Source organism: Cricetulus griseus, chromosome 5 (genome assembly GCF_003668045.3).
Source record: "Cricetulus griseus strain 17A/GY chromosome 5, alternate assembly CriGri-PICRH-1.0, whole genome shotgun sequence".
In the NCBI taxonomy this organism is placed as follows: Eukaryota; Metazoa; Chordata; class Mammalia; order Rodentia; family Cricetidae; genus Cricetulus; species Cricetulus griseus.
Genome location: NC_048598.1, coordinates 30,037,926 through 30,053,776, shown reverse-complemented (window position 1 = coordinate 30,053,776; position 15,851 = coordinate 30,037,926). Strand labels below are relative to the sequence as shown.

General features: G+C 39.0%; 1 protein-coding gene across 4 annotated transcripts in view; it reads right to left on the bottom strand.

Annotated features, from left to right (window-relative positions):
* Dnm3 (dynamin 3) overlaps nucleotides 1–15,851 on the bottom strand; it is a 473,687-nt gene that overhangs the window by 69,077 nt on the left and 388,759 nt on the right. The window contains exon 17 of one of the 4 annotated variants that reach the window (XM_035445648.1): nucleotides 10,113–10,124. The exons of the other annotated variants lie outside the window; for them this stretch is intronic. Coding sequence (XP_035301539.1) covers nucleotides 10,113–10,124 — 12 coding nt within the window. The remainder of the gene's footprint in view (nucleotides 1–10,112; nucleotides 10,125–15,851) is intronic. 4 annotated transcript variants of the gene reach the window in all.

Sequence of the window (15,851 nt, the reverse complement as noted above, 5' to 3'; positions counted from 1 at the left end):
CCAAACAAAGGGTGGGGTGTGGGATAGGGAGGTGGCTGATTAGTAACAGGCTTGCTTTGCAAGCAAGAAAACTTAAGTTCAGATCCCCAGCACCCATGTGAAACCATTACAGCTTTGGTATCCCAGTAACCAGGAGAGGAGGCATGGAAACAGGTGGAACCCATGAGCTTGCTGGCCAGCCAGTCTAGCCTACTTATAAGCTTGAGGTTTAGTGGAAAGCCCTGCCTCAAAAGGACAGAGATTGAGGAGGACACCTAACATTGACCTCTGGCCTTCACAGGTGTGCACACCTGCAAGCATGAACATACCACATATATGGGGTACTCTCACATGAAACGGTCCGTTAAGGCATGCTGGCAGTATGGGCTGCAGTTAGAGTTGGGAGTCTGAATGGATTACAGTTCGTTCACCAGTCCTATAAGAACTCATCCAGAAATTCAGCCATGAATGGCTTCCTGATAATCCTCAGGATGGGGAGGGGGAAGCTTTGAACCCTGGACTATGAGCACGTGAAACAATGACACTATTGAGATCCAGAGGCAATGTAACCTTTCAGATTCACAAAGGTGTCTTTCACTGCTGTTCAGTGAGGAGAATAACATATCTGCACAGGCAGGATTGAGGACTGAAGGCTGTAAAATCATTGCAAAGTATTTGTAACCAGCAGGAATGCATGCTAATGTTAAATTTGCAGTCTCAGATGCACTTCTACGTTTAGTTCAATGTCTATTTCATTTGGACTTCCTCACGATAGTCTATTTTCTTAAGAACTTTAATTCTTACCTTACATATTTTCCTTCCTGGATATTCAGTTTTTAAAAATATTTTTTTGTTTCTTCTCACCAGCCTCCATTTAAATAATAACCTTTACATTTGTTCATGCATTTTAAAAATCCTTTTCTTAAGAAGTGCAAAAGACAATAATGACAGGAGAATGAGGAAGTGACATAAGAGAAAACATTTTAAGTGCAGAGAGTAGTAACCCTAATAGAATAGCCCCCCAATGTCTATATGCAAATACATTCAACCCATCTAAGGAGCGGAAAGAAAAAGCGGGATTGCATTCTTCAGGATGAGCACATGTTTTGTTCTCTTACTTCTTGTGAAAATTTTCATTTTCACATACACATACATTTGAATTTACTTCCCAGCATTTTGTGTAGCTGATTACCTTTAAAGGCCACTGGTTTTGTTTTAAATGCTGTATTTTGAAGAATGCTTCAAAAGATTTTCAAACAAATTCCTTGAGATAGATACTGAAAAATTCATAAAAAATAAATGTTTAGGAGGGGAATATCTAGGCTCTAAGCTCCAGCCCCTAACTCTTGCATTTAACATACATCACCAGACTGGCTCCACAGCAGACTATTCGGTCAAGCACCTAAAGGACACTAAGATATCTGTTTCCTTACCGCCTGTCAAGACCATTTGTCTTCAATAGGGTTATCATTGCTGTAATGAAACACCATGAGCAAAAGCAAGCTGGAAAAAGAAAGGGTTTATTTATTTATTTATTTATTGTTTGTTTGTTTGTTTGTTTGTAGATTTTTTATTTGAATTAGAAACAAGATTGTTTTACATGACAATCCCAGTTCCTTTCTCCCTCCTGTACTCCCCTACCACCCTCCCCCAACTAAAACCCTACCTATCATATATCCTGAAGAAAGGGTTTATTTGGCTTAAACTTCCACATTGCAGTTTCCAATTGGAGGAAATCTGAGCAGGGCACTCAAACAGGACAGGAACCTGGAGGCAGGAGCTGAGCTGATACAGAGGCCACAGAGGGGTGCTGCTTACTAGCTTGCTTAACATGGCTTGCTCAGCCTGATTTCACCACCCACAATGGGCTGGGCCTCCCTACATCAATCACTAATTAAGAAAAATGCCCTACAGTTCTGTCTACAGCCCGATCTCATGGAAGCATTTTCTCAAACGGAACTCCCTCTTCTGCAATGACTCTAGCATGTGTCAGTTGAAATAAAGCTAACCACCACATCATTCCTCTCAGTAGCTCCAGATCTGAAAGCTCAGTGATGATATCTGCTTATTTAGACTCACAATTTGTGGTTGAAAAAGCTTGTTTGGACCCTTTACATAGTGGTCATTTTATCATTGGTCCTAAGTGAATATTCAGTTGATTTATCTATGTTTCATGTTTCCTAATTATTGGGGTTTTTATTATTAAAATTATTTCTCTTTATTTTAAAATAAAATGAACAGAAATAATTCTACTTTCAGGGCATTTAACTTTCATGTATGCTACAAATAGTTTACTAATTGCATTTTTACCATGTGTACATATATGCTCTTATACTTTTATTATTCCAAATTTATCATTCTTTGCTTTATATTAACTTATTTCCTTTCACAAAGTTGTTTCTTTCTCTCTCTTTAAAGACATATTTGTGTGTTTGACTGCTTTGCTTGCATGTGTGTCTGAGCACCACATGTGTGCCTGGTGTATGCAGAGGTCAGAAGAGAGTGTCAGATCCTCTGAGAGTGGAGTTATGGACAGTTTGAGCTGCATATTGGTAACCGAATCTGGAACCTCTGGAAGAAATAGCCAGTGCTCTTAACCACTGTGCCATCTCTCCACCCTCCTTTATTAAAAGTAATACTTCTACTTAAACTGGATTTTCTCTTCCTAAGACATCCTATGATAGTTCCTGCCTAATGTTTCCATTCTTGTTATATTTCAAATAGTGGTAAGTACTCATTTCTGTTTGGATCCATGTAAGTTAATATGTTTTTTACATTTAAAATCTGCTAGGCACTTGTACCTTTTTTTTTTTTTTTTTCCGAGACAGGGTTTCTCTGTGTAGCTTTGGAGCCTATCCTGGCACTTGCTCTGGAGATTAGGCTGGCCTTGAACTCACAGAGATCCACCTGCCTCTGCCTCTGCCTCTGCCTCCTGAGTGCTGGGATTAAAGGCTTGTGCCACCAACGCCCGGCACTTGTAAAGCACAATAAGATAAGGTACTAGAACTTAAAAAAAAATGGTCATCTTCAAAATGGAAGGTTTGAGACACCCCTATATCAGTCTAGTCTTTGACTTCATTATTTCAAGAGTTCAGATAACTGCTAACATTTTTTCAAAAATTACTTTTTAATTAAACATTTAAGTTAATTAAAATGACTTATTTTATTTGGATGTGTAGGTGTCTGTTTGTCCATATGTACTACGTGTCTGCATGTGATCTTGGATGTCAGAAGAGGGTGTGTGATTCCCTGGAAGTCGAGTTCAGGTAACTGGGAGCTTCTAATGGGTGCTGGGAAATGATCCTCAGTTCTGTACAAAAGCAGCAAGAGCTCTTAACCCTGGAATCATCTCTCCAGTCCCGGTAGATACTGTTTGCATAGAATGCTATTACATACTTAATAGACTGTAGTCTAGTGTAAATGTGAACTTTGTGTGTACTGGCAAACCAAAAAGTTTGTGCAACTCCCCTTATTGTGATGTATGTTTTATTGCAGTGGTTGGGAACTGAACCTGTAATAATTCAGAAGAACACCTCCAATGTCAAGTGTTCTGTGGTTTATTAGATATACAGTATCTATACATCTTTGAATACTCTTCCCTTATCAAAAGAAGATTTTTTTGGGAATTTCAGAGAATGTATAGTACTTAATCCTATGCATATGTTTTCCCTAATGCATATAGACCAAGGATAAACTTTATCAAGTATACACAGTAGGAGATTTACAAACCAATAAGAGAATAGAACAATGTAACAAAATACCATAATCAAAGTTATTCGAAGGTGGTCTCTCACAGCATCTCAATGTATTGTTGCCTTTACACTCACACATCTGGAGGCCAGAGAACAACATCAGCTGTCATCCTCAGAAAAGCTGTCCTCCTTTTGAGATGGGATCTTTCACTGGCTTGGAACTCATCAACTGGGTCAGGCTTTTTGGCCAACAAGCTCCAGGGAACCTTTTGTCTCCTTCCTAATACTGAAACTCCAAATGCATACCTCCATGCCCGCCTGGCCTTTTCTTTGGATTCTAGGGGTCAAATTCAGGTCCTCATGCTTATGTGACAGGTACCTTACCAACTGAGCTATCTCCCCAGACCAGCCTTTCCACTTAAATGACACATTTTATAACTTTTCTTTGACATGTCTTATTGTGTGGGTGTTACCATCCTTATAACCTGAACACACTGCAATATCATGACACTTAATCTGATAAACTGGGATGGTTACTAAGTAACTAATGGGAAGTCAGCATATTGGTGTGGATACACTGGATAAAGGAATGACTTATGTAACAGGCAAGACAGTATGTGGCTACTCTGTTTTACCATGCTACATAGAGGTAATTATTTCAAGAATCTTCCATTTAATATTTTTAGATTGGCATTGCCACAGGCAGCTGAAGTTGAATATAATGGGGGACTGAGTCATACATATTTTGAGTCAAAATTATTTCTTATGCCAGTTGCATCCCTTTTCATTTTCCTCTTTGTCCAGAGGATAAGCTAAGATAGTGGGAAAGGTTTTAAATTCTGACTGCTATTGGATACTGTGTGGTTATTACATAATTTGATAACTTCACTAAGGTAAATCAGACAGAGGCATAAATATCTACTTTCTAGTTCCAAAAGAAAGCTCTTCATAATGTTACCCTTGAAATCATAGCCTATGATACTATCCTTTTGAAATAGATATAAAGAACTGTATTTTGGATGGAGATGTAGCTGGACAGCTCAGTGCTTGACTAACAAACACATCAAGACCCTGGGATAAATTTCCTGTGTTATAAGGGGAAAAGGAGATGATTTTATGTTTTGAGAAGGGTTAAAAGCATTCCACTTAGAAACTACTATGAATCATACAAAAGATGTCTGCAACAATATGAGAGAAACTATGTCAAAAAGCTCTGATGTCTGAAACACGAGTTCTCATTTACAAGAGAGAAGTCATTTCATCTTGAACCCATCAGAGAAAATGAAAATAGCCTAATAAACCCTACTGACCCTTCAGAAACCCCATACCATCACCCACGACCTTGTTTCTGAGCCACATGTCCAGTCTCACATAACTCTAGAGTTCACTTGGCAAGATCAATATATACAGGAAAATAGAACATCTAAATCACTTCTCAAAATATTCCACTCCAAACTGAACAGTACCTCCTCTCCAACCAGTTATGATTAAAGTCAGTGGGTTCAAAAATATAGTCATCAATAATTTTCTTTTAATGTCATTTTGCCAAAGGAAACCCGAAGGTCTTGTGGTGTTGCAGTGATTTGAGAGATGAGGTGTTTTCATAGTCCCATTGGAGTAACACTTAGAGGCCAGTGTATTTTCAACCCTTCCTTTTAACTTTAATGCTATCCTTATTGGTTTAAGCATAAAGTTAGTCAACCAGATAGGTGATCTCTGAAAATACCAAGAAAATACATTATCATGCTCTTCCAAAAAAGTAGGAAAATCATATATGTATATATGTATATATATTAATAATATATATTATTAATTTAATATATATTAAAAATAATCCTAGTGGAGCCAGCTGTCCCCATAACTGCTACAAATGATCTTTTGATCATGCATTTTAAATATTCAAGAGAGATGTACAGCATGACACCATTCTCTTGGCTCCTTTAATCAATGAATGTTATAATACAAACTATCAAGAAGTCACTGCCAGGCCAGGGAGATGAAATATTCTATGACTACAACCCATGACCCCTCACACATAGTAGAAAAGACAACAATAGCGGGGAGTAAAGGTCTGTCATAAGAAGGTGAAATGAGTGCTGGAGAGATGGCTTGGAGGTTAAGAGCACTGGCTGCTCTTCCAGCGGTCCTGAGTTCAATTCCCAGAAACCACATGTTGACTCACAATCATCCATAATGAGATCTGGTACTCTCTCCCACATGGAGGCAGAATGTTGTATACAAATAAATAAAATCTTTTAAAAAATGTGAAATGAACAGCACGGATTCAACATCTGTGTACTTCAATATACATCTTGGCACCATTGGTTTGGCAAAATCTCTCATGGAAAAGGAAGAAATCAGAGCATCACCAAACAAAAGTCACCACCTTTCCCACTGACAGGAGCTGGCCAAGTCCATGAGCCTTGCTGAAAGTGTTCAGGAGTCATTAGACAAAGTTTTTTTTTTTCTTTCTTTAATGGTGGAAAGCAAGTGCTTGGATATGACTTTCCTTTCTTGTACTCCAAGGCCCTTCACTGCCCTAGAGCCCAATATAGATACTGCACACAAAATACTGATTTTGAATATATTATTCAATTTCTACTTTTCAAATGAAGTATGGTCAATCTTATACTTCTGGGGAAGTAGAAGACTCCTTTAGTTTAAAAAGACGAAAGTTAGATAAAGTTAATGAATTTTTCTTTCAAAGGGTAATAAAAGAAACCCTTTTCTATAATGTAATACTTAAATAGAAGCATTAATATTGGGATCAAGGATCCTCTAAATTTTCATTTGTGTGTTTGCACTAAGATCATTAAGAAATCAGATACTCTTTGTTATAATGTTTTATTTATTGCATTTTTGGTGTTTTTTTCTACCTTGGCCATATTTAACAAAGATATTTAATTGAACACTTGATAAAGAAATAAAATGTGAAGTTTACTAAGTCTCTGGAACTGTCCCTTCAGAGAAGACGTTAAATTATGTAGTATTAAATGGCATCTCTCTTGGACTGAGCAAGGAGATCGGTTTTCACCTGAAGAGCTCAGCACTACAGATGGGATTTCTGATTGACATTTGTACTTAACAAACAAGTTGCACAAAAACAGAGCAAGCTCTCTGAAACGTTTTCACATTCTATCTGCTGTTTATCCACATTCCCCAAATTGACTCACGTCCTGGATTCTGGCCTTCCTAATGAAGACATGGACTTCAAGGACTTCTGTGGCCAAGGGCAACTTGTCTAAGGGAAAGAGAGACTGTACCATGAGAAATTTAGACTATCACTATGCCAACAGATAAACATTTTACAAAGGAAAAAGAAGTAATACTCACAAAAGAAAATTTTCCCTGAGTAACTGATTTTTCTTACAAAAGGAAAACCACCCTTTTCAGGAGAAATAGCAATTGCTATTTAGGGAGGAATGCAAGTTTCTGTGTTTTGTTCTATCATGTGCCGATAATGTAAAGTCTATATGTGTTTCTGTCATAGGAGCTGGTGCTCTACGTATGGAGTATGGAGGGTGAGCTCCCAAACTCTAAGCATAATCTAAAGATGGACAAGTCAAACCTGTCACTGAGAAAATGAGCATCAGGGTTGTCCCGAACACCCTGGATTATATGTGGGCATGTTGATGGGTATGTGCTATACTTACTGTATGAAGGGAGACGAGTCCATTGTGCTCATCTAAAGAAGTGTTCATTAAACCAAGCTTACTTTCTTAAAGATCTGGTTAACATCCTGAATAATAAAATGTCATGCGCTCAGTAAGCAATTAGCCTTCTCAAGTCTGAAATGAGCCATACTTTACAGCTGGCTCTTGTATATGGCAGGTATGTTGCCTTAGGGACGACTCAGAACAATCATTCCAGCATGAGAGGGGAAGAAAAGAATCTCATATTCTTCTTTTGAAGAATCCAGATCTATACTCTGGAGACGGCGCAGCTTGCATTGCAGTGTTTTCCATTTACGCTGAAATTCTAAGCTACAGGAAAATAGCATACAGATGTGCTGTTTGTGATGAGGAGACGCTTTCATGCCAGAGTCTACAGTCAGGAACATGATCGCATTTAAAAAGTATTAGCGCTGTATTTTTTCCCAAACTATCACTGGTGCATAACAAACAATTAAAAATAAGGCATGAGGTAATAAATACCACTATCTCCAAAGTACCCATTCCTCAACTACAAATCAAAACACTTGTATTTCTGAGAGCCTCTAATCAATGCTACCTTCAACCAACAAATGGAGATCCTCCACACTACCACACCAAATGTTCCTGGTGTAGATGCTTACTGTAGGCCCTGAGGTCCTATAGGGGCTTCAGCCCTATTCTAGAAGGTTTAATGAGCAACAGTTTACAATTTTTGAGGGGTGTGAGTGTGTGTATATGTGTAGGACTATATGTGTGCTACGTGGGGGGTATGTATGCTTGTGTGGAGTATATGTACATGTGGAAGTCAAAGAACAACTTTGGATAGAATTCCTCAGGTACCATTCATTTTAGTTTTTGAGACAGAGCTTCTCATTGGCTTATTCTCAACAAGTAAGCTAGGCCCCTTGCCAAAAAGCTCCAGGAATATGCCTCTCTCTAGGCCCTAGTGCTAGAATGACAAGTACATACCACCATGTACAACTTTTTACACGGTGCTGGGGATTGAACTCATATCTTTGTGCTTGCAAGACCAACACATTACTGGCTGAGCTATCCTCCTCCAGCCCTAATTTTTTTAAATCACTCCTTGCATTTAATGAGTTGAAAAATCAGTAAACTGTATCCACTGTAGTGTTTATGATCCAGAGAGCTTGCTGAGGCTAGCCATGACAAATGGGTGATTGTGTGTGTGTGTGTGTGTGTGTGTGTGTGTGTGTGTGTGTGTGTGTGTGTGTGTGTGTGTGACTTTATAAATACTTAAGCCATCTGTGAACTGCTAGAGAGACAAACTATGAATGCTTCTAGTTGTTTGGTCCAGATAATATACACAACACATGATGTTCTAGATAGAGTTCACTGTCATGCACATAATCAAGAAAAAAAACTTATAGTTCAAGAATTGAAGTACCCTGAGAACTAAAACATGAGTCTCACATTTTGTCCAAATATTTGTCCCTAAGTGTTGCAGTATTCGATAGAAACACTATCTTTCACTTTGCTTTGTAGAAAAAGATTTAATCTTTTAAGTTACCTGCTTTTTCTTTTTAAAAACTGTATTATAAATGATGTAAATTTACCTTGTTCCTCTTCACAAATGCTGATCTTTTACATTCCTGGCAATATTTTAACTTTATTAAATATTATTGCCTGGGTCATGAGCAGTTATGTCAGTGTATAAATTTATGAAGTGACACATTCTTTAGTGCCAACCATCTATGTCAATTTACCCCATAATAACACATTCCATCAAATTAAACTGCAAAATATCTCCCACATTTGTTTTACATTCTATACATATGGCTTATGAATAGCAAAATTTTGATGAATTCCAGCTGCTTTAAATATGCAGGCCAACTCTTATATAACAGATTCTTTTCAATTCTTATTGTATTCACTGAGGCCCATTTTAAGTGGGCCACCTGGTAGGATAAAGGACCAATATATGAAGGAAAAACCCACAAAACAAAACAAAAATCACTCTGCCTATCTTAAGGCCACTTTCACCAACCTATATTGCTCTTATATTTCTAAATAAGTGGGAAGTAACCCTAACCTTTTGGAAAAGTTACATGAAATTTTAACCAAGCTAGCAATGCTATGAAGCACCAATTACTCGTTTATCTATTGTAATACGAACATTAAAATAACTTGTGCTATTCATGTGCATTGCCTGTTTTCATAAACCTATAATGCACAGTTTGGTCTCCCCTCACACTCCCCACACTCTCCCACCACTTCCATGCAGCTGGAATTCATCAAGGATGCAGGAGCCAAGTCAACTGCTGACCCCACCCTCCTCCATCCATTTTAAGGCACCTTCAAAGCCAATGCATGGATCTAGTTCAGTTTTGCCAACAAAGCCTGCCATACTGCCATTTAAGACTTCAGTTTGGGGTTCTTATAACTGCATATTGACATGCAAGCTTTGATATCGGGTCAAAAACTTGAGCTGTACCAAGTTTTATCAGGCGAGCATACCCTTTTGTGACAAATCTTCTTTCAACCTTTTGCCTTTGCTCTTGGCGTTGGCCTCTTTCTTTTGAGCAAGTTCTCTAACATGTCCCATAACCAGCTCTGAAAACACACTCTATTTCCTTTCCAAAGGTCCAAACAGAGCAGGCACTGTAGCCATTTGCACACATTGCCCCCAACATTTGCCTGCACCATATAATCCCTGCACAACAGCAAAGGGTGTCTGTTCAAACATGCACAGAATCACAATTGTCAAGACACATGCAGCAGTAGGGGCTGGGGAGACAGAAGAGCTCCAACAGGGCAGAGAACTTACTTTGTTGCTTCCCTGTGCATGCAGCCACAAGGAAGAAAAAAGAGAGAGAAATATGTTAAACACAGACTTATTTTAAAATTATGAGGTTTTTCTTGCTAGATCAGAATCCAAATGAATAATTGAACTCTTTGCTGACATCCCATTGTGTATATGACAGAGCTCACACACAAGTCAAAGAATCCATGTAGGGTAAGTGAAATCGTGCATTTACAAGAGCAGAGATTCCCTCATCCCTTTTCTACTCAGAATACTTGGGGTATGGGAACCGGGCCAGAAAGAATTGGTTTGAATTGGTAATAAGTGAACTGCTAGCATAAAAGGCCGAGAAGTTAGTGTAACTGGCTTGCCTTTCCTGACAGCCCCTCCTCCCAACATGCCAAGCAGTGGAAAATTTCATCAGCCAGTACGTTTTTAAAACAAGCACTGCATCCTTGGTTTCAAAGAAGGTGGAATTAAATTTTTTTAAAAAAGGAAGCAGTGTTGAGGGAAGGAATGGGTGATTTAGGGCAACGGAGGAAGCACAGCAACTTACAGGCTCCTTGTGTGCCATCCTATTCTTTGGTAAGTTAGGAGTTTTTATGTTGGATTGGCATGGGAAGTCACTGTATAGAGGGACTTCAGCCAAAATAAACAGTAGTCCTCATTCAATAAAATGGATCTGGAAAGGTTAGTCACAAAAATGTAGACTTTTCTAAAAGCAACACTGTGCATGGAGATGGAGCAGCCAGTGGTGAGGAGTGGCAGCCAATGACTCTCCTGTTGCAAATTGAAACTGTGAGAGTATGATTTACATCAAACAATTTAACTCACATATGGCCTAAAAAAATAAAACGGTGATTCATTACTCCCAGAGCAGCCCAAGTCCTTGCAAGGTCAGATCCTGTGGGGGAGATGTGAGCCTGGAACAGATCTGAGCTCTCCTCTCAGGGGTCCAGAAGAAATGTCTCTCTGAGATGTGAGGTTGCAGAGAGCTGTGAGAGAAGTGTGTGCATCAGAGGGAAGGCTGGGAGCAGGAATGGGCAGCGTAGAGAGATGACATTTACATTTAGGTTGAGGATGTGAGGGGGGGGAAATACACAAAGAAATATTCTGGGAGAGTGGGAAGGCATCTTTCCTTGAGTTCCGTGCCAGGTGGCGACCTTAAGGAAACCATCTCTTCCTGGGACCGGTTGCAGCCATCATATTTAAGAAGGAAATACAAAGGCTCTGATAAAACCATGTAAAGCAGTTTCTTAAGCATTGTGGGTTGTCACAGTACGGTTATTAACACACCAATTTATCAGACACATAAATAATGACAAGAATGAGTGAAGAAAAAAATTAAACAAAACAAAGCCCAAAGGAACCCTTCCTGAAGATGATGCCAACTGTTCAAACAGGCAGTAAAGGTCCCACTGGGAATTTTACTATGAGCAATAGACTATTTTAGAGAACAATAGGACCCTGGCTCTCCTAAGAAGAGTAATATTGCTGAAAATACCTCAAACAGATGGAGTTTATTGCATTCCACAGCAGAGCGGCTTTTGATCTAGCAAATCAGTTTCAGGAGTTCAACCAAGTCTTTCTGCACACGAGGGAATGAATAGCCTCCCCACCCGGTGGCAGATGGTTCAACATATAGCAGCAACAGTGATGTCACTGTATAGGATGCCCTGATCCTTACATGAAAGAAACACAGAAGGGGAGGACGTGTTGGCCTTGCCAGTTTGCTGTTTCATTCAGTTAGTTCCCGGTCATCTATGTGGTGAGAAGCATGGCAGTCCTGAATGTTGGATGGTGTTTTAGGATGCTCTCCACAACTGGAGTTGACAACAGTATATGTTTAGACCCTTGAAAATATTTTCCACAGAAGGGTAACTAGAAGCTTTGGAATTGGAGACACAGCTGCTCAGAGTTCTGTGTAAAGCACTGGGGAGAAAAAGCCACATGCAGTGGTGTGCGGGATCTTCCCACTACTACACAGACTGCTGAATGACAACACACGAGTGGCCATCACATTTTTAAATGTTTGTGGAAGTCCATGGCCATTCCTCTTCTTCCCTCTTGGGAAGACACAGGGGCTCTTTGTTTTAACTATTATTTGACAGAGAGGAAAAAAATCACTGAAGAGTCTTCTAAAAATAACTCATTTCTGAGGTGCCGAAAGGACATGAGCGGAAGATGGTTTCATCCCACAAGGCATTCAAAATCATTGGTTAGAGTTGCAGAGTCCCTAGTTCACAGGGAAAGCTGGGAGTCAGAGCTCTTTCACTTTCTACCACTTTGTTAAGCTTCTGAAGAAGTGGCTCACACTGGTTCACACTGGAGGGTATAGAGTAGAAACTTTCTGTATAGAAATTGTGTGTGTGTGTGTGTGTGTGTGTGTGTGTGTGTGTGTGTGTGTGTGTGTGTGTGCAGGCATAGGAACCTCTTAAAACACTCAGAGGTTTCTTACTTAACTGACTTTTCACCCAGTCATTTCCAGGGCATGCTTGGATCTCACATCACCTTTTTCCATGGCTGGAGGGCCAGTTTCTAAGAGAGCAGGCATGCTGCCTTTGGGTTGCCTGGCAGCCCCTGGGCTTAGCCCTGCCCTCCTGATTCAACCTTGAAGGTTGGCCTTTCCCCTAGGCATTCTCAGGACTTCCTCTAAGCAACTAGGCTTCCTAGAAAACAATGAGAAATTTCTCTGACACAGTCAAATCCCACTAACAATTTCCAAAGAAAATTTAAGCATAAAGTTGAGAATCGAAGCTTTGTATGCACATTCAGGATGTCAAAGAATAATAAATGTTATGTAGCCCTGAACAGTCAGTGGCTGAAGGCATGGAGCTAGTTGTAATGCCCCAGAACCTTCTTTCTGAAGAAGGTGTGTTCTGAGCTTAGAAAAGTATAGATGACTGTTGAGTTAGTCAAGGTACCTAAGTCACAGGACTAATACATAGCAGTGGCAGGATTTATTGTTTACATGTCTACTCCATTCTACTGTACAGTTCATGTTTCAGATAATTTGAATTTAGAATTCCTTAGTGTCATATTGAAAGCCAACAATATTGTGTCCAAAAGTCATGTTTATCAGACCATGCTCCTCAGACCAATTCACATTTATTTATAAACAAATTTATTAGAAACGGTTTATGCACATGTGTTGGTAAAATAGTCTTTTGAGAGTTTTAATAGTTTCTAATCATCGGAATACACACACAATTTTTATCTTATTCTGAAGAGTTAACTAGACATTCCATTAAAAACATCTTTATTTTGAAACTGTGTGAAGTCCTGTATACTTAGCATCATATAGTTTATAGTGGTTATAACTTCAATTTAGTAGCCAAAGGAAGTAGAATTACAAGAAATTGGGGCAGAGGAGAAGACTTTGTTAAAGTACCTGCCACAGTGACATGAAGACCTAAGTCAGATGCTCAGCACACATAGAAAGCCCTGGGGAGGTGGTGTAGGCCTGTGATTACAGTCATGGAGAATCCTTAGGTCTGGCTGAGCCAGCTAGTCTAGGTGAGGTAAGCACCAAAGAAGAAAAGATGGCTAGAAAAGGAGAGGAATGCAAAACAAAGGATATGTCTTCAAAAAGAAAACCCCCAGAGAAATGATTTAGGAGACAAGAAACAAAGTCACAAAACACTTTGATGCCAGTGACAAAAAATAATCTATTACATGGAGACAGTAGAAATATAGTGGTGATAGTATTTAAAATGTACATTAAAATTGTAACAAACTAATTGGCTTCAAACAACATCTTATTCAAATTGGGTGATAGATAATTACCTACAGGATATCAAAATTACACAATGCTTAAAAATGATGGAAATAGAAGGTTTTTTTCCCCAGCTCAGTCATAAATACTTGCCTTTCAACCATAAGAATCTGAGTTCAGATCCCTCAGAATCCAGATAGACAATAGACATGGTGGCTCACATGCCTGTAACCTAGCAACACAAGAGAGGAGGCAGAGACAGACAGATTCCTGGAAGCTAACAGCCAGCTAGCCTGCTCCAGTTGGTGAATTTCTAAGCCAATGAGAAATCCTGTCCTAAGCAAAAGGAGGGAGGCATCTGAGCTCCAGCTCCCCCATGCTGTCCTCTGACCTACACACACACACACACACACACACACACACCATGTGCATACATACATGGACACCATGTATAGATACATGCTCACAAATATACACATCCAGCCAGCCACATGTCACCCCCAAGCGCACACAGCTTATATATAAATAAGGATTTTCTGCCAAGTCAAATAGTAATGTCTGTATAGAAAACAGAGCTATTTCTCTACTAGGGAAACAACTATTTGTTAGTGACTTGGTTTGTTGACATGAAAGCAAAATATACTCTTCAGAAGTCCTAAAATTTTGCTTAATGCTATCAGTCTTTAGGTTAATCTGATTCCATCAAATTTTTCTATGTTAGAAAGAACTACCTAAAACTATCACTTGTGGATGTAACTGAGTGTGTTCACAAATTCTGTAGCTGAACAACAGACTAAATGGATCTCAACATCATGTGCTAGGCAACTGTTTGAACAGGATCTGAGAGACTACACAGTGTGTACAAAACACCAACACTATTCTTGTGAAAACTGAGTAAGGCAACAGTTGGCACACCCTGCCAATTTTAACTTCCTGTTTTGCTTTTTGATATGTGGTAAAGATCTAGTAGTCTCCATCTCCTAAGTGGCCTAAGTGTGCACTGGTAAGCACATGAAGATTCCACCCAGAGTCAAAACTAACTGTGTCGCACAACTCTAAATTTGACTAAAATGGATTATTAGAATAAAATATAGAAGACATTTCTTAGATTGACTTCTTGTTGTATAGCTATGGATGAGCCCATGAATATATAAATTTATAAGAGCAGTTCATGAGCAGATTCATAAATTTTCCATGACTACTTTTCCCTCACAAACATGTGCCACATAATTTCTCTAAATATCTGATTATTTCACTTAAAAGGGTATAATCTACAAAGCCATAATCTAAAACATACTTAGATGTAAGGAAAAATACATATAAACATACAAACACATATACATTGATATACCACTAAGTATATCTGGAAATTAGAAAACAGCAAAAAATAAAACAAAACAACAACAAACAAATAAACCACAATCTCACTAGGCTATAATATATACAGTCTTGGCTATACTGTGTGTGTATGTATGTGCACATGTGTATATGTTCATGTGTGTGCTCCTGTATGTTTGTGTAGGTCAGAAGTTGGTGTTGAGTGTCTTCAATGATGGCTTTCAACCTTATTTTTGAGACAGGGTCTCGCACTGAACTGAAAACTTGCCAATTTGACTGGACTGACTATCCAGAAAGCTCCTGTGACCCTCTCATCTCTACCTCTAAAACTGGGCTAACAGGTGCCAATACCAAGCTTAGCTTTCATGTGGATTCTGGGGACTCAAATCTGGGTACTTGTGCTTGTATAACAAGAGCTTTATGGACTGGAAAATCTCCCCAGGTCCTTATGTAATATTTTAATCTCTATTGGCTGTCAAAAGAAGTAGTGAATAATGAAAAGGATAATGGTCAAAATAATTATCTTTATCCATGAAAATAAGAGTGCTCATTTCTGCATGTCTCATTTGTGTTTTCTAGCCATTATCTCACTGCATTTTACTGACCACTCTATAGGGGACTTAGCACCATTCATTTTAGAAATTAACCTTGGAGGAGCTAAATAGGCTAAGTACTTGGCACAGAGAGCCAAACAGGCACCACAAGGATCA